The sequence below is a fragment of the Globicephala melas genome, chromosome 10 (assembly GCF_963455315.2).
Source record: "Globicephala melas chromosome 10, mGloMel1.2, whole genome shotgun sequence".
Classification (NCBI taxonomy): Eukaryota; Metazoa; Chordata; class Mammalia; order Artiodactyla; family Delphinidae; genus Globicephala; species Globicephala melas.
In genome coordinates this window covers 17738199-17762612 of record NC_083323.1, presented here as the reverse complement: position 1 = coordinate 17762612, position 24414 = coordinate 17738199, and the positions used below count along the sequence as shown (strand labels likewise).

Genomic DNA, 24414 nt, shown 5'->3' with positions numbered 1-24414 from the left:
TGTTTTTTACTTTTAACAATATATCTTTACATGGCAGTAGATATGGATTGACCTATTTTTTAAAGGCTGAAAAGTAGTCTGAATTATGCAAATTATTTAACCATTCCCCTACAGATGGACATTTAAATATTTCCATTATTTTGCTATTACAGTTTTTGCACATGTATAAATATTTTTGTAGGATTGATACTTATAAATGGAATTGGGGGGGAGGGTGTTGGTCAAAGGGTACATTTAAGTTTGTTTAGGTACCCCTGAATCAACCTCCAAAGAGATGGAAGTATTTTATACTCCTAATAACTGTGTACGAGAGTGCCTTATACCCTCAGCAATACTGAATCATCTCACTCTTCTTAGTTTTTGCCAACATAATTGGTGAAATACATTTCATGGGTTTATCTTGATTTATTTTTAAACTAGGAATGAGCTTGATTAACAATGCTTATTGGATATTTACAATTACTTTTTTGAAATTGTCTGTTCAGGTCCTTGTTTATTTTTCTATTTTAAAAAGTTGAAGTATATATTATATACCATAAAATTCATCCTTTTTATATGTACAATTCCATGATTTTTAGTAATTTACAGTGTTGTGTAACCATCACCACAATCCAGTTCTAGAACATTTCTATCACTCCAAAAGAAACTTCTTATTCATTTGCAGTCAGTCTGCATTCCCATACCAATCCCCAGGCAACTACCAGTCTACTTTCTGTCTCCATAGATTAGCCTTTTCTGAACATTTCGTACAAATGTGCTTTTGTGCATTTATCTTCTTTCACTTAGCATAATGTTCTTAAGGTTCAACCATGTTGTAGCATGTATCAAATATTTCTTCCTTTTACTGATGCATAATACTCCATTGTATTGATATATCACATTTTGTTTATCTGTTCATCAGTTGGTAGACGTTTGGATTGTTTCCAGTTTTGGGCTTTTATGAATAATGCTGTTATGATCATTTGCATACAGGTCTTTCTATGGACATGTATTCATTACTCTTGATTAGATACCTAGTAATAGAATTGCTGAGTCATGTGGGAAATTTATACTTCTTAAGTACTACCAAACTGTTTTCCAAAGTGACTACCATCTTACCTTCCCACCAGCAATGTATAAGTGTTCCAAATTTTCCACATCCTTGTTAAAGCTTGTTATTGTCTGTCTTTTTTTTTTACAGCCAACCTAGTGGGTATAAGGTGGTATCTTATTATGGTTTTAATTTGCATTTCCCTAATGACCAGTGATGTTGAGCTTCTTTTCATGAGCTTTTTAGCCATTCATATATTTTGTTTGATGAAATTTCTATTCAAATCTCTGTTCATTTGTTAGATACACTTGACCAACAGGCACAAAAAAAGATGCTGAACATTGCTAATTATTAGAGAAATGCAGATCAAAACTGCAATCAGGTACCACCTCACACCAGTCAGAATGGCCATCATTAAAAAGTCTACAAATAGGGCTTCCCTGGTGGCGCAGTGGTTGGGAGTCCGCCTGCCGATGCAGGGGACACGGGTTCGTGCTCCAGTCTGGGAAGATCCCACGTGCCGTGGAGTGGCTGGGCCCATGGGCCATGGCCGTTGAGCCTGCGCATCCAGAGCCTGTGCTCTGCAGCGGGAGAGGCCACAACAGTGAGAGGCCCACATACCGCAAAAAAAAAAAAAAAAAAAAAGTCTACAAATAATAAATGCTGGAGAGGGTGTGGAAAAAAGGGAACCCTCCTACACTGTTGGTGGGAATGTAAATTGCTGCAGCCACTCTGGAAAACAGTATGGAGGTTTCACAAAAAACTAAAAATAGAGTTGTCATATGGTCCAGCAGTCCCATTCCTGGGTATATATCTGGAAAAAACCATAATTCGAAAAGATACGTACATGCCTGTGTTCATAGCTGCACTATTCACAGTAGCCAAGACATGGAAACAACCTAAATGTCCAAAGACAGATGAATGGATAAAGAAGATGTGGTATACATATACAATGGAATACTACATAGCCATAAAAAAAGAATGAAATAATGCCATTTGCAGCAACATGGATGGACTTAGAGATTATCATACTAAGTGAAGTCAGAAAGAGAAAGACAAATACCACATGAGATCACTTATATGTGGAATCTAAAATATGACACAAATGAACTTATCTATGAAACAGAAAGAGACTCACAGACATAGAGAACAGACTTGTGGTTGCCAAGGGTGGGGGTGTGGGGGAGAGATGGATTGGGAGTTTGAGATTAGCAGATGCAAACTATTATATAGAGAATGGATAAACAACAAGGTTCTACTGTATAGCACAGGGAACTATATTCCATATCCTGTGATAAACCATAATGAAAAGAATATGAAAAAAATGTATATATTTATATGTATAACTGAATCACTTTGCTGTACAGCAGAAATTAACGTAACATTGTAAATCAACTATACTTCAATAAAATAAATCTAAAAATAAAATTTAGTTGCTTGTATTCTTATTATTGAATTATAAGTGTTCTTTATATATTCTGCATACAGGTTTTTAAAAAAATCAAATATGTGATTTGCAAATATTTTCTTCCCATCTGTAGCTTGTCTTTTTATTTTCTTAATGGTATCTTTTGAAGCACAAAGATTTTAATTTTGATAAGTTCAGTTTATCCATTTTTTCTTTTATGGGTCATGCTTTTAGCATCCTTTTTAAGAACTCTTTGCGTGTCTCAAGGTTACAAAGCTTTGTTCCTCTATTTTCTTCTAAAAGTTCTGTAGTTATATCTGTGATTCATTTTGAGGTAATTTTTATGCCTGGGTAAAGTAAGTGTCTAAATTCATTCTTTTACATGTAGATATCCAGCTTTCCCAACACCTTTCATTGAAAAGACTATCCTTTTCCCACTGTATTGTTTTGGCACCTTTATTGAAAATGAATTGACCGTAAATGTAAGGATTTATTTATGGACTCTCAATTCTGTTCCACTGGCCTTATGCCAGTACCACACTGTTTGGATTACTGTAGCTTTATATTATGTTTTGAAATAGGAAGATATAAGTTCTCAAATTTTATTACTCTTTTTTCAAGAATGTTTTAGCTATTCTGAATCCTTTACATTTCTGTATAAATTTTAGGATCAACTTGCCAATTTCTGCAAAAAGGTCTTCTGGGATTTTGATAGGGATTGTGTTGACTATATAGATCAATTTGTGGACAGTTGCTATCTTATTAGTATTGAGTCTTCCAATCTATGAACATGGAATGTCTCTACATTTATTTAGATCTTCTTTATTGTCAGTCAGCGATATTTTGAGGTTTTCAATGTACAAATCTTGCTCTTTTGTTAAATTTATTTCTAACTTTTTATTCTTTTTGATGACATTGTGAATAGATTTGGTTTCTTAATTTCATTTTTGGATTGTTCATTGCTAGCATATAGAAATACATTTGGTCTTTGTATATTGATCTTGTATCCTGTGACCTTGCTGAATTCATTTATTATTTCTAATCATATTTTCATGGATTTTTGTTTTTCTTTTTATTAGTGATTCTTAGGAGTTCTCTATGTAATTTGTTTTATATGTTCCAGATATTTTTTCCCAAGTCTTCTGTTTGCTCCCCCCGCTTTTTTAAGGGTTTTCATTTTTGTTTTATCAAGTATGACAATATACTTTTTAATGGCTTTCTGGTTTGTATCCTGCTTATTAGGAAGAATCTCCTGTCCCAAAACTATAAAAATAATTTTTCTATATTTTCTTCTAGTACATTCACAGCTTTGTTTTTGTGTTTAAAATATTAATGCATTTGGAATATATTTCTGTGACTAGTGTGAGGCTTTTTACTTTTTCTTCTGAATGAATTTTCAGTTCTCCCACCATTTATTAAATAAGCCAGTCCCCCCCCGACACAATGTGTTGAACTCCCATCTCTGTCATATCTTAATTCTCTTAGAATTGGGTCTTTTTCTAGACTCTCTAGACCAGGGGTTACAAACTACTCTCTGTAGACAAAATTTGGCCTGCTGCCTGTTTTTGCTAGTAAAGTTTCATTGGAACCCAGCCATGTCCATTCATTTACATATTGTCTCTGGCTGCTTTCATATTAAAAGGGCAGAGTTGAGTAGTTGTGGCAGAATTTATGGCCTACAAAGCTTAAAATATTTACTATCTAGCTCTTTCCAGAAAAAGTTTGTGAGCTCTTGTTCTAGACTCTCTTCTGTTTCATTAATATATTTACCTTTCTATCTTTAATTGTGATGTTTGCTGTAGGTCTCTAGTATATGCCTTTGATCAGATTAAGGAAGTTCTAAAAAAAAAGTTATATATATATGAAGTATAGTTGTATAATATTACATAAGTAACAGGTGTACAGTATAGTGATTCACAATTTTTTAAGGTTATACTCCATTTATAATTATAAAAGGTTGGCTATATTCTCCGTGTGGTGCAGTATGTCCTTGTAGCTTATTTTATACCTAATGGTTTGTAACCTCTTAATTCCCTACCCCATGTTGTCCCTCCCCCCCTTCCCTCTCTCCACTGCTAACCACAGTTTGTTCTCTATATCTGTGAGTCTGGTTCTTTTTTGTTACATTTACTAGTTTGTTGTATTTTTTGGTTCCATATATATAAGGAAGTTTTCTTAAATCTATAGTTTGCTAATTCATTTTTTCTTTCTTTTTAACCAAAAAATGGATGTTGAGCTTAATTTTTAAAATTTTCCAAATGGAGGAATTCTCTGGTGGTCCAGTGGTTAAGACTTGGGCTTTCACTGCCATGGACCTGGGTTCGATCCCTGGTTGGGGAACTGAGTTTCCACAAGCTGAGTGGTGTGGCCAAAAAAAAGAAAAATTTCAAAATGGAAAGTTTTGTTATTGTTGCTAATATCTAGTTTTATTATATTGAGGTTAAAAAAAATGTGGTCTATAGGATTTCTCCTTTTTAATGGTTGTTTTTGTGGTCTATTTCACAGTCATTTTTTGTAATTATTCCATAGTTCTTCATAAAGATTGTAAGTTCTTGACTGTTTGGCTAAAAGGTTCTTTATTAAATCAATGTTTTAAATTATTATTCAAAGCTTTTTTATCCTGTGGGTGTAGGTCATAACTTCTGAATGACATGTTAAAATCTCCCAGTGTGATTGTGAATTTGTGTTTTGTTCCTTACATATATAATTTCAACCTGTGTGTATTATTTTGTTGTAGACTTATCTTATGTAAATAGGACTAACAATTAACTAGTATGCACTGGTATAGCATACTGGCTGGGATTCGTTCTGATCTGTTTAACTCTATGCCATATCAGTTGTTAAATAGTTTTAATATCATCCTGCTATTAATAGCTTATAGTTGGATTTGGGGTTCTTTTGTTTCCCCTGCATACTCCCTATCTCCAAGAGACTTTGTCTTAAAATAAGGACGTTTTTTCCTGCCCTTGTAATTTTATGTTTTCCATCTACTCTGCTTGTTGTTGCTTCTCCACACCCCTTTCCCTGCCTTTGCTAGGTTTCTAAAAATTGTGATGAGATTGAATATTTGTGTATGTGTGTTTATATATTTATATAATTTTTATTTCCTGTTCTGTGAACTGCCTGTTTATATCCTTTTACCTATGTCTATTGTGTGATTGGTCGTTATCTTGATTTCATAGGAGCTCTTTATATTAAGAAAATTCTGTGATGTTTACTAAATTTTTTTTCAGTTTTTCTCTTCTCTTTTGACATTGTTTATAGCTGTTTTTTCCCCCAGCCATCTTATTTCCATAGACTATGCTTTGCTTTTTTTCCTTCTCCTTCCTTTTTCTTGATTTATTATTTTTCTTTGATTCTTTCTTTCCTGCTAATGATTTGAAAATTATACATGCTAATTCTATGCTTCCCTTAGTTGCTTGGAAATCATCATACACATTTAAACTGAAGATGCCTTGTACTCTTTGGAAATAGATTACTGTCTTTTTCTTTAGCCTTTTTTTGCTTACTCCCTTTTTACATATGTTTCGTAGAGTTGTGAATCTTATTCCAGACTACAATAATGTTAAGAAATTAATTTTTTAGTCAGTCTTTCCCAGTGATTATTTAGACCTCACAGCCACGGTTATAAACATCAATTTAAATTTAATTATAAATTACTAGTTTCTTTGCACAACCATTTCTTTTATTCAGTGTATTCTTTCTTGGATTTCTTTTTATTTTTCCTGGATGATCTAGCATCATTTTTTCACAGAACAGTTATATGGCTAAACTGCAGTTGTTGTTTTTTTTGTTTTTTTTTTGCGGTACGCGGGCCTCTCACTGTTGTGGCCTCTCCTGTTGCGGAGCACAGGCTCCGGACGCGCAGGCTCAGCGGCCATGGCTCACGGGACCAGCCGCTCCACAGCATGTGGGATCTTCCCGGACCGGGGCACGAACCCGTGTCCCCTGCATCGGCAGGTGGATTCTCAACCACTGCGCCACCAGGGAAGCCCTAAATTTTGCAGTTTTATATGTTCTAAAATGTTTAATTTTGCCCTCATATTTGAGTAATAATTTGATTACTCAATTTATTGAGAGATAGATTCTTATAAGTGTCACTTTGCTCAAAACACTGAAAACATCATGTCATAGATGAGAAGATTCATGCCAATTTCTAGAGTAGAAAAGCTATGTAGGACATTGCTATGACATTATAGAGTGAAAATTTAAAAAGAAAAAAGTTGCAAAGCAATATTTGTAGTATATCTTGCTTATACATATGTGGGTATCCATAGAGAGAGAGGTCTGAAAGGGTATTTACTAATTATTGTCAATAGTAATTGATTGTTCTGGTTATCTAGTACCATGTAATAAACTGCCCCAAAAGTTAGTGATGCAAAATAGCAACCATTTTATTGTGTTCGTGGATTCTGTACATTGGGAATTCATACAGGACACAGCAGTGATGACTAGGCCCTCAGATGGGAAGGCTTCAGTGGTCACTGCCATGTCTGATGCCTCAGCTGAGATGGCTGAAGGATGAACTCAACTGGGACTGTCATCCTGCGTGCCTACTTGTGTCCTCTCCATATGGTGGTTTTGTGACAGTTGGACTTTCAGGGAGGTTCAGGATTCCAAGTGCAAGTGTTCTGTAGTGAAGCTGCATTGGCCTTCTGTGACTGAGCCCCAGAAGTCACATAGTATCATTTCACCACACTCTATTAGTTGACGCAGTCACAACCTGCCTAGCATCAAGGGGAGGGGACATAGACCCTACCTCCTCATGGGAAGAGTGTCAGGGAATTTGCAGCTATGTTTTGAAACCGTCACGGTATTGTCATGGACAAGAGTGCTGGCTAAATGATGGCAGGAATTTTTTTAATCTCTTCTGTTCACTACTGATCCCCACAAGAGTGCCTGGTACATAGTAGTGTTTGATGAATACATGTTGAATGAATGAGTTATGGGGTTTCTGCTCTTCTAATGGCTTTCTGTATTATATGAATAAGCATATGTTATTTTTATAAATAGAAACAAAAAGCAAATAAAAAGTGTATATCATGTTAATGTTTTAATTTCTTTCATTATATCCTAGATATTTAAATGATTTCTATGAGCTGGAGCTACAGCATGGTTCTGGTGTTGTGGGTTGGAGCATTCCAGTGACTAAAGGGATTGTGCCTTCTCCAAGAGAATCCCACACAGCTGTTATATATTGCAGAAGAGATTCAGGAAGTCCTAAAATGTATGTTTTTGGTGGAATGTGTGGTGCTCGCCTTGATGACCTATGGCAACTTGACTTAGGTAAGCTTAAGTTCATTCAGGCTCAGGAATTCATTATGATTGATAAAGGCAAATACAAAAATTGCTTTGAAAAATATTTTTGATTACAGTTTTTATTGAGTTGTACTTGATATGAGTGATTGCTGATCAGTCAAGTTGAACAAATGAATATTTGATTTATGACAGTAACTCTCCTGGGCTCCCTATAAGTCAGGTCACCATATATTCTGGTTTGCCTTGGATGGTCCTGGTTTATGCTTATTGTCCCACGTAATTATCAATAGTACCCCTTTCACTCTGTGAGATGTCCCAGTTGAGGATGATTGAATTTATGTGGTTACTCTGTCTACAGGAAATGTGGCGTTAGTAATGTTACTGCTGGTCAGTGAAAAACCTCCTTGCATAGCTATTTTAAGGGATCGTAGGAATGAATATTTGGAGGGTATGTGTGCTTCCACTTCTGAGTGTCTTCTACACAATATGCTCTTACTTAAAATGTTAAAATCCTTAATCTGGTTTTAATTCAAAATTAAAAAGTAGCACCCTAAATACACCTCTCCATTACAAATACTAACATTCAAGTGTAAATAGATTTCTGTGATTGGCAATTTATGTCAGCTGGAAATGTTTATTTTAAGATGAAATTCAAGTAATGGTTTTGAAACCCTTTGCTTCATTTTTGTAAGTCCTTTTTTTTTAAATTCTGCAAGTTGAAGTAATTTGCTATTATTAGATTAAGTTGCTAATATACTTATTTTTACTTTTAGAAACTATGTCATGGTCAAAACCAGAAACTAAAGGGACAGTGCCACTTCCACGAAGCCTTCATACAGCCAGTGTTATAGGAAATAAGTATGGTGTTTTTCTGTTTTTTAGTCTTCCTTTTTTTTGTCTTTTTAACAAACTTAAGAAAGATAGGTACAAAGAAGAGTGATGCTGCTAATTTCTTGAAAATGATTTAATAATGTTTGATTGTGCTTAGTGAAGATAAAGTAATATGCCCACAGGAGCTAAAATACTTACCATTTTCTTGTCTTGTGCATAAAGTAAGTATTTATTGGGCATAAAGTAATATGCCCATAAGAGTCAAAATACTTACCATTTTCTTGTCATGCTGCCTCTTTTACTTCTTCACATTCCTTACAATATCATGCACAGAGTAGGTGTTATATAAGTGTAAGGTAGAGTGTTGTCAAACTGATCTGTCCTCCATCAACAGATTTGACACACATAACTCACTGTTTCTTTTTACATATTTTACATATTTTTCACGTATTGATTTGTACCCAGGTGTGTATTCAGCGTCTATGCTCAATGATTATACTTTGGATGGTGTTATGGATAGAATGTGGACTCTGTAACCAGATTGCCCGAATTCAGGTCTGAGCTTTGATACTTGTCCTATCTGTTCTGGGGCAAGGAAACTTTATTTGTACCTCAGTTTCCTCAAGTATAAAATGTGGATAATAATAAAACCTCCTTCACAAGACTGTTATGAGGATTGAGTGAATTAATACATATAAAATGCTTCAAACAGTGCCAGGTACATAGAGAGCACTCCGTAAAGGTTAGCTGTTACTATCAACAAGTTCCCTTTTTTGTGCAACGTTGGGCCAGAATTAGGAATATTGTTTAAATAGAATTTAAGTAAGTGTTTACCTGTGTAGGGACTTCACCTTAAAAGTAATGTTTTAGGAAACAGCTAGTTGTAATTTAGAACCTCATTAGTTCTTCTTAAAAAATAGCCATAAACAAAACCTAATAAGATGTTCATTTTTTTAAATAGCAGAACCCTTTTATAACATGTAGTTTTTCCATTGGAACTCTAATATATAAAATAGATTAAAAAAAAATAGAGCTTCTCTGGTTGACATGAGGCTACATGGCCTGAGCTCTTCCTGATGAGCCTTTCTTCTTCAGCAGCCATCGGGCATGTCTCGAGAACCCTTAGGGCCCTGAGGAACATAGTCTAATGGTTTTTGTTTGATGATATCAGTGACCAAAGTTATAAGAAACTTAATTCTCTTTGGTTACTATACACATACAATTCTAAATTTAACTTTGGATGTCATAGATCATTTGAGTATCCTTCTGGCAGGCAACCCTTAGTTTATTGCATACATTATTGATTTTCAAATGTATTATAATTGAAATATTTCCCACTTTGAATAACTTGCCAGAGAGTAATAATTTTGATTCTGTATTGCTTCATAAAATTATAAACTCTTGAAAGAAGACCACTTTATTCACTATCGTATTTCCATTACCTTGACAGTGATAAGTGATTTATTAGTCCTGAAGCTTTGAGTCAAGAAAAAATAAATTTGTCTATTCTTAGCATTTTAAATCTGAAAAATAAAATTAAAGCTTTAGAAAAAAAACAGCTACTTTATGTTTTCTTTTTTTGTTGTTCAGGATGTACATCTTTGGTGGATGGGTTCCACATAAGGGGGAAAATATTGAGACTTCACCTCATGATTGTGAATGGAGATGTACCAGTTCATTTTCTTACTTAAATCTTGGTGAGTCTTTTAAGAGTTATTAAAATAAAGTTTATTAATAAAATAACTTTTGTTATTTTGTCATTTAAGAAAAGTAGATTAATCATGGATATTTCTGTCTTTAGATACAGCAGAGTGGACCACCCTAGTATCAGATTCTCAAGAAGACAAAAAAAATTCAAGACCAAGACCAAGAGCTGGACACTGTGCTGTTGCAATTGGCACTCGATTGTATTTTTGGAGTGGAAGAGATGGCTACAAAAAAGCACTGAATAGTCAAGTTTGCTGCAAGGATCTTTGGTATCTTGATACTGGTAGGTAAGAGTATTTAACAAATACAGTTTTTCCTTTAGATAAATAAATAATCAAATGATGTCTGTCTTTTGAGACTTACTGCAAAGCCACTGCCTCTCTTTTTCATGTTGGTTTGGCCAAAAAGTTCATTCGGGTTTTTCATACGTGGAGATGGATAAATTCAGGACGTGTTTTGGAGTTCTTGTTGACAGAACCGACTGATTTGGGTATGGCAGATGACAGAAAGAGAGGAAAGAAGGATGACGTTTTTAGCTTGAATAATTTGGTGGTATTTCTATTTATTGAGCTGGGAAAATTGCGGAGAAAACAGGCTTGTGGAGAAAATGGAAAGTTCCATTTAAACCCTGCTAAGTTTGAAATAAGGAGATCAAGTAGGCAATTGAGGGAATAAAGAAGTCTGGAAGCCAGTAGAGAAATCAGATCTGAAGATGTAGTATGTGTTGTTTTATGAGAAAAGCAGATTATAAAACATACCTATGATTCCAGTTTTTCTTTTAAGTGTATAAACAGGAAAATCTGGAAGGATACACTGTGTACCAAAGTATTATCTAAGAGGTGAGATTATACATTTTTTTAAAAGGTTTTCTCTCTTATCTGTATTTTCTGCAGTAGCATGCATTGCTTTTATAATGTAGAAAGTTTAATTTTAAAATTAAGATACTTGAAAAAGTAATAAGTGGAACAGTTAAGTTGGAGACTAAATGCTTTCTATGGAAGAAGTACATACTAGCAAGGAGGAAAAACTATAGAAAATTGAACTTACTGATTCATCTTTGAAATTGGAAATTATGAGCTGAAGTCCAAGGATAAGCTTCTAATCAGTCTCTGAGATTAGAAGAAAAATGTGCACATATAAATTTTTCTCAGTAGCAAATATGTCACTTTAACCAGATTCTATAAGAGATCTGTGACTTTTAAAAGATTAAAGATCATTGTCTCTGAATGGCCAGTTTTTCCATAAACCTTTCCATAAAAGGCTGTGGACAGGAATATCTTTCTAAAAGTAATCATGGCCACTATCATAAAGGCAAAATTTAGATTTTGCTTTTCCTTGTGATAACTTGGCCTCAGTTTGGGCAGGGGAGGGGAGTAGGGTTCTTCATCTTGCCTTTCTTCACTTTTAGTTAAGTTTTGTGCATTTGAGTTCATATAAAGATTAATATACTTCCATAAGTGTTTTTTATGAAAAATAACAGTCTTTTGCTCACACTTTCCTCCCATTTTCCTTGCTTCACAAGCATGTGCTTTCAGCTCTGTTAAACAGTTCTTATGGTATTTACTTACAGTTCTCCATATAACATGAATATGTTACTTTTATTTTTTTTCAGTTTAGGCATAATATGCTCACTTTCTACCGTGGAAGTTAAGGATTTCTCTCTTCTTCCCACCACTCCTCACCTCTCTCCTATGCACCTTCCCTAACCCCTACTCTCTGAGTATGATTGATTACACCATAATTTTGTTAGATGAGTGTTCAGTGTTTACATTATAACCATATAAATGCTATTCACAGGTGAGCTATGTAGAATATTGTGAATATTTTTTGTTTGCCGTCGATTAGTAATGGTCACTTTTTTTGTTTTAGATCTGTATGTATTTACCACTAATTCAGTCTATGCTCTCATTTGTTTAAATCTTCTCTCATTATGGTTAGATGCATCAGATATTCTATCAAATTTCCTCATCTTGAAGAAATTTCTCCTCCTCCAATCTGAGATGATTGCCTTCCACAAATTGAGCACACCTATCATCTTGGAGTCTCCCTTCATCATCTTTCTGGGGATATCTTTTGCCTCTCACCTGTGCTGGATTCCCTGTTTCCTGGATCTCATATTTTTCCCTTCGTTAGTTTACATCCTCATTTTTGTAGAGCACATCCCAGGAAAAGGGTGCATAGGTGATAAATTTATTTTGAGATCTTGCATTGTTTGAAAATAAGTTCAGTCTTCCTTCCTACTGAATTTACAGTTTGAGCGGAAATAGAATTCTATATTGGAAGTCATTATCCTTCAGAATTTTGAAAGCTGGGAAAAAATTTTTTTGCAAGTTGTTATATTCAAACTTCAGGTGTTTTTGTTAGAATCTAAACCACTTCTGATTTTTGGTCCTTTTAAATGTGACCTTTCCCCTGATAGCTTTTAGAATTTTTTCTTTGTCCCTACCGTTCTTAAATTTTATGATGATGTGTCTTGTTGTGTGTCTATTTTTAATCCCTTGTGTTGAGTACTCAGTGGGCCCTTTCAGTATGGAAACTCATGTTCTTCAGTTGTGAGAATTCTCAGTTTATTTCACTGATTTACACCCTTCTGTTTTCTCTCTTTTTCTTCATGTAACTTCTTTTATGTGGGTGGTGTACCTCCTGGACTTGTCTTCTTATTCTCTGCTTTTGTTCAGGTATGGGTTGCCTTACTTTGAAAAACATAAATAAGCTGGATTGTGAATAGGATCGTGGAGGAATTTCCATGGGAATAGTTGGAGGAACTAGGCTTAATTACCCTCTAAAACAGGGACATTAGACTGTTTTTGTAAAGACCCAGAGGGTAAATATTTTAAGCTTTTTGGGCCATAACGTCTCTGTTACACCTACTCACCTCTACAGCTGTAGCATAAAAGGAGTCATAGACAATACCTAAACAAAGGAGCATAGCTATATTTCAGTGAAACTTTATTTATAAAAATAGGCAGAGACTGGATCTGGTCCATGAGCCATAGTTTGCTGACCCCTATTCTAAAAGATACAAAGAGATAGATATTAGACTTGTTCTATAAAGATTAAATTATAGTGTATAGATTTCAACTCACTAGAAAAATACATTTTCTTATATAACTGTCCAGAGATGGAGTGTACTGCCTTGGGATTTGTGAGTTCCCTAATTTGATAGGTAAACAAAAAGACAGGGATATTGTAGAAATAATCTTAGGTCCTTTTTTCCAGTTCTAATAGTCTATGATTGTTATTGTTTTAGAAATGTTGGTAACATTTTATTCCAAAATAATTACCTGTTTTGGTTAGTACAAGTTTTTCTTTTGTTTCTTTTTTTTTTTTTGCGGTACACGGGCCTCTCACTGTTGTGGCCTCTCCCATTGCGGAGCAAAAGCTCCGGACGCGCAGGCTCAGCGGCCGTGGCTCATGGGCCGTGGCTCATGGGCCCAGCCGCTCTATAGCATGTGGGATCTTCCCAGACCGGGGCGCGAACCTGTGTCCCCTGCATCAGCAGGCGGACTCTCAACCACTGCGCCACAGGGAAGCCCTGGTTAGTACAAGTTTTGATAAGAAGGTATTAACTTCAAAGAAGTTACTTCAAAGAAGTTTTTCCAAAATATCATGTCCAAATCATTTTTGCCAACATTAACAGTATTTCTGACATGTATGCTGTTGGCTCAAAATTGGGTCATAAAATTAAAAACTTACCAAGAAGGTAAAATAGCATAGCTGTAACTATAAAGTACTTGGTTTTTCCCCACACTTCTAGGATTAAATATTTTTTTTAATTTGATGACTCAGCTTGGAACTAAATTATTTTGTTTATAGATTTATTCATATAAGGAATTAGATAAATAAAATCAGAACTCCAAATTATTTTTATTTGACCTACTATAGCTATGTTTATCTGAGTAAATTTTTTCCTCTTAGTAAACAGATGAACTGTTCATTGCTGATGTTTTCAGAACTCCAGGTCCACAAGCTATATAGGCAAACTATTGATACATTTGAAACTTTAATACATAATACCAATATTGTTCTTTAGAGAAACCACCGGCACCATCACAAGTACAACTGATCAAAGCCACTACCAACTCTTTTCATGTCAAATGGGATGAAGTGCCTACAGTTGAAGGCTATCTTTTGCAGTTGAATACAGACTTGCCGTACCAAGCTGTGTCATCAGATTCTTCAGCAACACCAAATATGCAAGGTAACATAATTTTCACACTTAAAGCGTGTATGCTCATATGCTTCACGAAAGAAAGATAGTGTAGAAAAGCCTGTGATTAGACCTGGTTTAAGAAATTTTATTCTATGATGTTTCCTGCCTGAAAAATATGTTTCAACTCTGAAACTTGACTGTATTACCATTATGGTGTAGTAGAACACATAGGCATGTAGGGTAGAATGTTTTTTCTGGAGTTCATTTTGATGTACTTTCTTAATCTGACATGCTACTTGACTTCAGGAGATGGTTTTAATTAGTTTTCATAAATATTTCAGCTTCTTTCAAAAGTATTTTTAACTAACAGGCACTTGGAAGGAAAGTAAAGGCAAATTTAATTTTACATGTTCTTCCAAAAAGGATTTCAGTCAACTATTAAGCAGACTATTAAGAAAACAGGTAAACTTTGATAAATATGCAACTTTTTAAACCTTTAATATGTAACTTTTAAAAATATTTGATTGTAATGTATTTTCTTGAAGCTAATTTAGAGCATATCAGTCTGAACTTTCCCATTCCTACAGGAGTCAGGATGGACCCACACAGACAAGGCAGTAATAGCATCATTCCTAACAGTGTAAGTTGAAAAAATTTATAACAGTAAATGAATGTTTATGGTTACAGTCCCAATTTTTATTAATATTTTTAGCATATTACCCTAGGACAGGGGTTCTGAACCGTGGCTGCACATCACAATCACCTCTGAGATTAAAAAACAAACAAATAAACACAGATTCCCCATGCCTTTCCCCAGATCTAGTGAAGCAGAATCTTAAAACGATGCCCAGATAACTCTGTTTTTAAGGAAAGCTCCGTATATCATTGTGACAGTAGCCTGAATTAAGAACCCCTGGCCAAGAGATTGAAGTCTCATTACACATAGTATCAGAGGCTAATACAAACACACAAACACACACACACACTATATATATACGTATATATATATATACACACATATATATATACACACACACATATATATGTATATATATGTGTGTATATATTTATATATATTTATATGTATGTATATATATATATGTTTGGTTTTTGTTTTTTTTTTAATTTAGGTGGTACTACAAGGTTTATAATGAAGAGCAATAGTTTCCTGCTCTGCTCCTACTTGCCCTTGATCCTGCCTCTAGAAACAACTACTTTCAAATATTTTAGCTCTCTTCTGGTATCCACCTTTGTGCTTTTAAATAAAATCCTTGTGCTGCCACTTCTTGACTTTCTAGTTTTAGGTCAATTGTCTTTAGTAATGGAAGATGAAGATTTTATGATCTCTTAAAATATTGCCATTTCCTCCCCTTCCTCTTCCCACATCCTTTAAATATGTTTAGTTGAATCATTATTTGATATTTACATTGTGATGATGACATATTCATAGGTGAGCCATGTAGTGTGCTGTGAACATTGTTCCTTCTTCATGTAATTTTTTGTTTTTCTTGGCATTGTTAACTGCCTCACTTTTTCATTTGCTTGGTTTTCTTCTTGCCTATCATTAATTAATACTCAGATTATCCAATAAAATAATAAAACTCCTCTCAAAATATTCAAACATATAAGGTAGTCTCTTTTTTCTTTCTTCACCACCCCCTGCCCCCGGAACCATTCCTCCCAGGGCCTCTGTCTTGATGCTCTAGTCTGTACTAATTCTTCTCTAAGTCTGCTACTCAGCTGTCAGATTAGAACTTCCATTTGCTTCACTTTGGAAGTTTCTTTTACCTCTTTTCTGTGTTAGAGTCCATTGATCTCATTTCATTCTTTCTTGGTATTCTCCAGTAATTTCCTGAGAAAGGGTTTATGAAAGGTAAACTTTTTGAGATCTTACATATGTGAAAATGCCTTTTCTCTGTTCACGTTTGATTGGTAGCTTGGCTGCGTTATATATAGAATTCTGTATTGGAAATGTTTTCCTTAGAAATGGTAAGACATTTTCCTACTCTCTTTTAGCATTCAGTGTTGCTGTTAAGAAGTCTGTTGCCACTCGGATTCCTGATCGTTTATGTGTGACCTAATTTTTTTTGTTTTAATCCCCAGTTCTCTGAAATTTCAACAGTGATGTACCTTAGAGTGTGTGTCTTTGCTTCATTCACTGTACTGTGCAGTCAGTGGGCTGCGTCATTCTGGAAACTCATGGCTTTCATTACTGATTATTTCCTCCTTCCACATTCTCTTTCTCTTTTTTGGAAACTCCTGTTAATTGAATGATGGTCCTCCTGAACTAATCCTCTGATTTTACTTTTTACTTTCTATTTTTCCTCTGTCTGTTCTGCTTTCTGAAAAGTTTCTTCATTTATGTTATAAATCTTCTATGCAATTTTTAAATATATTCAACCACATATTTAATCTCTAAAAGCCTGCTCTTATTCTTTATTTCTTTTATGACATTTTATTTTTGCTTCATGAATGTAATATTTTCCCTTATCTCTTCAAGAATTATGCTTTTTTTTAAAAAAGGGAGTTATATTCTGCTCTCAACATTATTTCTTTTTTTCAAGCTCCTTTTAAAAAAAATTTGTTTTGGTCTTGGACTTCCATGTTAGAGGCTGTTATCAAATGTCTGGTGATGCTTGGCTGTCCTTTCATGTTTAAGTGAGGCGTTAAAAATGAGCTTGGAAGATGTCTTAGTCCATTTGGCCCGCTATAACAAAACACCCCAGCCTAGGTGGCTTATAAACAATAGACATTTATTTCCTGCATTTCTGGAGGCTGGAAGTCTGAGATCAGGGTGCCTGCATGGTAGAGTTCTGGTGAGGAACCTCTTTAGGGTTGCAGACTGCTGACTTCTCATTGTATCCTCACATGGTGGAAGGGACAATGGATCTTTCTTGGGCCACTTTTTTTTTTTTTTTTTTGGCGGTACGCAGGCCTCTCACTGCTGTGGACTCTCCCCTTGCGGAGCACAGGCTACGCCGCTCCGCGGCATGTGGGATCCTCCTGGACCGGGGCACGAACCCATGTCCCCTGCATCGGCAGGTGGACTCCCAACCACTGCGCCACCAGGGAAGCCCTGGGCCACTTTTTTTTTTTTTTTTAACATCTTTATTGGAGTATAATTGCTTTACATTGTTGTGTTAGTTGCTGCTGTATAACAAAGTGAATCGGCTATACATATACATATATCCCCATATCCCCTCCCTTTTGCGTCTCCCTCCCACCCTCCCTATCCCACCCCTCTAGGTGGTCACAATGCACTGAACTGATCTCCCTGTGCTATGTGGCTGCTTCCCACTAGCTATCGATTTTACATTTGGTCCATGCCACTCTCTCACTTCGTCCCAGCTTCCCTTTCCCCCTCCCCGTGTCCTCAAGTCCATTCTCTACTTTTGTGTCTTTATTCCTGTCCTGCCCCTAGGTTCATCAGAGCCATTTTTTTTTTTTTTAGATTCCATATATATGTGTTAGTATATGGTATTTGTTTTTCTATTTCTGACTTACTTCACTCTGTATGACAGACTCTAGGTCCATCCACCTCACTACAAATAACTCAATTTTGTTTCTTTTTATAGCTGAGTAATATCCCATTGTATATATGTGCCACATCTTCTTTATCCATTCATCTGTCGATGGACACTTAGGTTGCTTCCATGTCCTGGCTATTGTAAATAGTGCTGCAATGAACATTTTGGTCCATGACTGTTTTTGAATTATAGTTTTCTCAGGGTATATGCCCAGTAGTAGGATTGCTGGGTTGTATGGTAGTTCTATTTTTAGTTTTTTAAGGAACCTCCATACTGTTCTCCATAGTGGCTGTATCAATTTATATTACCACCAACAGTGCAAGAGGGTTCCCTTTTCTCCACACCCTCTACAGCATTTATTGTTCGTAGATTTTTTGATGATGGCCTTTCTGACCGGTGTGAGGTGATACCTCACTGTAGTTTTGATTTGCATTTCTCTAATGATTAGTGATGTTGAGCATCCTTTCATGTGTTTGTTGGCAATCTGTATATTTTCTTTGGAGAAATGTTTGTTTAGGTCTTCTGCCCATTTTTGGATTTGGTTGTTTGTTTTTTTGATATTGAGCTACATGAGCTGCTTGTATATTTTGGAGATTAATCCTTTGTCAGTTGCTTAGTTGGAAAATATTTTCTCCCATTCTGAGGGTTGTCTTTTCATCTTGTTTATGGTTTCCTTTGCTGTGCAAAAGCTTTTAAGTTTCATTAGGTCCCATTTGTTTATTTTTGTTTTTATTTCCATTACTCTAGGAGGTGGATCAAAAAAGATCTTGCTGTGATTTACGTCAAAGAGTGTTCTTCCTATGTTTTCCTCTTAAGAGTTTTATAGTGTCCAGTCTTACATTTGGTTCTCGAATCCATTTTGAGTTTATTTTTGTGTATGGTGTTAGGGAGTGTCCTAATTTCATTCTTTCACATGTAGCTGTCCAGTTTTCCCAGCACCACTTATTGAAGAGGCTGTCTTTTCTCCATTGTATATTCTTGCCTTCTTTATCAAAGATAAGGTGACCATATGTGCATGGGTTTATCTCTGGGTTTTCTATCCTGTTCCACTGATCTATATTTCTGTTTTTGTGCCAGTACCATACTGTCTTGATTACTATAGCTTTGAGTATAGTCTGAAGTCAGGGAGCCTGCTTCCTCCACCTCTGTTTTTCTTTCTCAAGATTGCTTTGGCTATTCAGAGTTTTTTGTGTTTCCATACAAATTGTGAAATTTTTGGTTCTAGTTCTGTGAAAAATGCCAGTGGTAGTTTGATAGGGATTGCATTGAATCTGTAGATTGCTTTGGGTAGTATAGTCATTTTCACAGTGTTGTTTCTTCCAATCCAAGAACATGGTGTATCTTTCCATCTGTTTGTATCATCTTTGATTTCTTTCATCAGTGTCTTACAGTTTTCTGCATAAAGGTCTTTTGTCTCTTTAGGTAGGTTTGTTCCTAGGTATTTTATTCTTTTTGTTGCAATGGTAAATGGGAGTGTTTCCTTAATTTCTCTTTCAGATTTTTCCTCATTAGGGTATAGGAATGCAAGAGATTTCTGTGCATTAATTTTGTATCCTGCTACTTTACCAAATTCATTGATTAGCTCTAGTAGTTTTCTGGTAGCATCTTTAGGATTCTGTATGTATGGTATCACGTCATCTGCAAACAGTGACAGTTTTACTTCTTCTTTTCCGATTTGGATTCCTTTTGTTTCTTTTGCATCTCTGATTGCTGTGGCTAAAGCTTCCAAAACTATATTGAATAATAGTGGTGAGAGTGGACAACCTTGTCTTCTTCCTGATCTCAGTGGAAATGGTTTCTGTTTTTCACCATTGAGAGCAATGTTGGCTGTGGGTTTGTCAGATATGACCTTTATTATGTTGAGGTAAGTTCCCTCTATGCCTGCTTCCCAGAGAGTTTTTATCATAAATGGGTGTTGAATTTTATCGAAAGCTTTTTCTGCATCAGTTGAGATTATAATATGGTTTTTATCCTTCAGTTTGTTAGTATGGTGTAACACATTGATTGATTTGTGTATATTGAAGAATCCTTGCATTCCAAGGATAAACCCCACTTGATCATGGTGTATGATCCTTTTAATGTGCTGCTGGATTCTGTTTACTAGTATTTTGTTGAGGATTTTTGCATCTATGTTCATCAGTGATATTGGCCTGTAGTTTTCTTATTTTGTAACACCTTTGTCTGGTTTTGGTATCAGGGTGGTGGTGACCTCGTAGAATGAGTTTGGGAGTGTTCCTCCCTCTGCTATATTTTGGAAGAGTTTGAGAAGGATGGGTGTTAGCTCTTCTCTAAATGTTTCATAGAATTCACCTGTGAATCCATCTGGACCTGGGTTTTTGTTTGTTGGAAGCTTTTTAATCACAGTTTCAATTTCAGTGCTTGTGATCAGTCTGTTTCTATTTTCTATTTCTTCCTGGTTCAGTCTGGGAAGGTTGTGCTCTTCTAAGAATTTGTCCATTTCTTCCAGGTTGTCCATTTTATTCACATATAGTTGCTTGTAGTAATCTCTCATGATCCTTTGTATTTCTGCAGTGTCAGTTGTTACTTCTCCTTTTTCATTTCTAATTCTGTTGATTTGAGTCTTCTCCCTTTTTTCTTGATGAGTCTGGCTAATGGTTTATCAATTTTTTTTTTTTTTTTTTTTTTTTGCGGTACGCGGGCCTCTCACTGTTGCGGCCTCTCCCATTGCGGAGCACAGGCTCCGGACGCGCAGACTCAGCGGCCATGGCTCACAGACCCAACCGCTCCGCGACATGTGGTATCTTCCCGGACCAGGGCACGAACCCATGTCCCCTGCATCGGCAGATGGACTCTCAACCACTGCACCACCAGGGAAGCCCTATCAGTTTTTTTAATCTTCTCAAAGACCCAGCTTTTAGTTTTATTGATCTTTGCTATCATTTCCTTTATTTCTTTTTCATTTTGTTTCTGGTCTGATCTTTATGATTTCTTTCCTTCTGCTAACTTTGGGGGTTTTTTGTTCTTCTTTCTCTAATTGCTTTAGGTGTAAGGTTACAGTTTATTTGAGATTTTTCTTGTTTCTTGAAGTAGGATCGTATTGCTATATACTTCCCTCTTATAACTCCTTTTGCTGCATCCCATAGGTTTTGGGTCGTCGTGTTTTCATTGTCATTTGTTTTTAGGTATTTTTTGATTTCCTCTTTGATTTCTTCAGTGATCTCTCAGTTATTTAGTAGCATATTGTTTAGCCTCCATGTGTTTGGATTTTGTAGTTTTTTTCCCTGTAATTGATATCTAGTCTCATAATGTTGTAGTCAGAAAAGATACTTGATATGATTGCAATTTTCTTAAATTTACCAAGGCTTGATTTGTGACCCAAGATATGATCTATCCGGCAGAATGTTCCATGAGCACTTGAGAAGAAAGTTTATTCTGTTGTTTCTGGATGGAATGTCCTATAAATATCAGTTAAGTCCATCTTGTTTAATGTATCATTTAAAACTTGTGTTTCCTTATTTATTTTCATTTTGGTTGATCTGTCCATTGGTGAAAGTGAGGTGTTAAAGTCCCCTACTATTATTGTGTTACTGTCAGTTTCCCCTTTTATGGCTGTTAGCAATTGCCTTATGTATTGAGGTGCTCCTATGTTGGGTGCATAAATATTTACAATTATTATATCTTCTTCTTGGATTGATCCGTTGCTCATTATGTAGTGTCCTTCTTTGTCTCTTGTAATAGTCTTTATTTGAAAGTCTATTTTATCTGATATGAGTATTGCTACTCCAGCTTTCTTTTGATTCCCATTGCATGGAATATCTTTCTTCCATCCCCTCACTTTCAGTCTGTATGTGTCCCTAGGTCTGAAGTGGGTCTCTTGTAGACAGCACATATACGGGTCTTGTTTTTTAATCCCTTCAGCCAGCCTGTGTCTTTTGGTTGGAGCGTTCAATCCATTTACATTTAAGGTAATTATCAATATGTATGTTCCTATTCCCATTTTCTTAATTGTTTTGGGTTTGTTATTGTAGGTCTTTTCCTTCTCTTGTGTTTCCTGCCTAGAGAAGTTCCTTTAGCATTTGCTGTAAAGCTGGTTTGCTAGTGCTGAATTCTTAGCTTTTGCTTGTCTGTAAAGGTTTTATTTCTCCGTCGGATCTGAATGAGATCCTTGCTGGGTAGAGTAATTTTGGTTGTAGGTTTTTCCCTTTCATCACTTGAAATATGTCCTGCCGCTCCCTTCTGGCTTGCAGAGTTTCTGCTGAAAGATCAGCTGTTAACCTTATGGGGATTTCCTTGTATGTTATTTGTTGTTTTTCCCTTGCTGCTTTTATTATTTTTTCTTTGTATTTAATTTTTGATATTTTGATTAATATGTGTCTTGGCGTGTTTCTCCTTGGATTTATCCTGTATGGGACACTCCGCACTTCTTGGACTTGATTGACTATTTCCTTTCCCATATTAGGGGAGTTTTCAACTATAATCTCTTCAAATATTTTCTCAGTCCCTTTCTTTTTCTCTTCTTCTTCTGGGATCCCTATAATTCGAATGTTGGTGTGTTTAATGTTGTCCCAGAGGTCTCTGAGACTGTCCTGAATTCTTTTCATTCTTTTTTCTTTATTCTGCTCTGCAGTAGTTATTTCCACTGTTTTATCTTCCAGGTCACTTATCCGTTCTTCTGCCTCAGTTATTCTGCTATTGGTTCCTTCTAAGGAATTTTTAATTTCATTTATTTTGTTGTTCATCATTGTTTGTTTACTCTTCAGTTCTTCTAGGTCCTTGTTAAACGTTTCTTGTATTTTCTCCATTCTGTTTCCAAGATTTTGGCTCATCTTTACTATCATTACTCTGAATTCTTTTTCAGGTAGACGGCCTATTTCCTTTTCATTTGTTAGGTCCGGTGGGTTTTTATTTTGCTCCTTCATCTGCTGCGTATTTCCCTGTCTTCTCATTTTGCTTAACTTACTGTGTTTGGGGTCTCCTTTTCGCAGGCTGCAGGTTTGTAGTTCCCCATTGTTTTTGGTTTCTGCCCCCAGTGGGTAAGGTTGGTTCAGTGGGTTGTGTAGGCTTCCTGGCAGAGGGGACCTGGTGCCTGTGTTCTGGTGGGTGAGGCTCGATCTTGTCTTTCTGGTGGGCATGACCGCATCCAGTGGTGTGTTTTGGGGTGTCTGTGAACTTAGTATATTAGGCAGCCTCTCTGCTAATGGGTGGGGTTTTGTTCCTGTCTTGCTAGTTGTTTGGCATGGGGTGTCCACCACTGGAGCTTGCTGGTCATTGAGTGGAGCTGGGTCTTAGCGTTGAGACAGAGATCTGCGAGATCTCTCACTGATTGATATTACGTGGGGCCAGGAGGTCTCTGGTGGTCCAGTGTCCTGAACTCGTCTCTCCCACCTCCGAGGCTCAGGCCTGCCACCCAGCTGGAGCACCAAGACCCTGTCAGCCACACAGTGTTGGCGTTCACCATCAGGAAAAGGGGGTGCTCATGCACTGCTGATCCACTTGTGAATTTTTCAAGTTTTTGTGAAAACAATCTTGCACAATCTGTTTTAAAAAAAACCAACAAAACTCTTGGGCCACTTTTATAAGGCACTAATCACAGCCCAAAGCTACTTCCTAATACCATCACCTTGGGGGTTACGTTTCAACATATAAATTTGTGGGGGACACAGACATGTCAGACCATAGCAGCTCTATGCCTATGGGCATGCTTGATTAGTAGACCTTAATGAGGGTTTTTGAGTGAGGATCTACAAATATCAGTATCTTATCTTGTGAACCAGTGGGTTTCCCCTGAGACTTCTCCAACCTCTTGCTTAAGGGCTCTAAGCCTGGCTATCAGTATTCTGGGAGCTTAATGCAGAGAGGGCAGTGTCTTTCTGTTCAGTATGCAGACTTTCAGTTAATCCCCATTTTTAGTATCGGTGCCCCTCCTCCATCCTCACCAGAGAGACTCTATACCATGGTCCAGAGACTCCCATTTTAATCTTTCTACCTATCTCCCTTCTTCAGTTCGAATGGAGGTGAGGAATCTGTCTGCCTTTGTATGCTGGAAGAGCAGAGCTGGGGCTGCAGACACTTTTTATATAGTCTTCTATATGATGGTCCTCTGGTGTTCTGCACTCTGCACTTCAGCCTCCAAAGAACCTGATGCCCCCAATTTCCAAGCCTTTCTGGGCTCTTCAGCAAAACCAGTTCACCTCTCAGTCACTTTCCACCTATAGGCTCTTAGCTTTAGCTTTTTCTGCTTTATAAAGTCATACCTCATTTCTTGCACTTTGCTTTACTGTGCTTCCCAGATAGTATAACATGGAGACTTGGTAGTGAAATAAACTTAGGGTCAAATTCTAGCTCTGCTACTTGCTGGCTGCCTGACCCTGGGTGTGTTATTTAAGATCTCTCTGAGTCTCATTTTTTTCCATCTGTAAGCCAGGGGTGATTTTATCCAATTTATAGAATTCTTATGAAGATTAAATGAGATACAGACTTTATAACTATGTAGCACAAGGCCTGTCACATAATACAATGCTCCTTAATGGTTGTGGCT

General features: G+C 36.2%; 1 protein-coding gene across 3 annotated transcripts in view; it reads left to right on the top strand.

Annotated features, from left to right (window-relative positions):
- Nucleotides 1-24414, top strand: part of HCFC2 (host cell factor C2) — an 85263-nt gene that overhangs the window by 4820 nt on the left and 56029 nt on the right. For all 3 annotated transcript variants that reach the window (XM_060307006.1, XM_060307005.1, XM_060307004.1), the window contains exons 4-9: nucleotides 7516-7724; nucleotides 8471-8555; nucleotides 10119-10225; nucleotides 10330-10518; nucleotides 14269-14436; nucleotides 14976-15028. In XM_060307006.1, the coding sequence (XP_060162989.1) occupies nucleotides 7516-7724; nucleotides 8471-8555; nucleotides 10119-10225; nucleotides 10330-10518; nucleotides 14269-14436; nucleotides 14976-15028 (811 nt within the window). The remainder of the gene's footprint in view (nucleotides 1-7515; nucleotides 7725-8470; nucleotides 8556-10118; nucleotides 10226-10329; nucleotides 10519-14268; nucleotides 14437-14975; nucleotides 15029-24414) is intronic.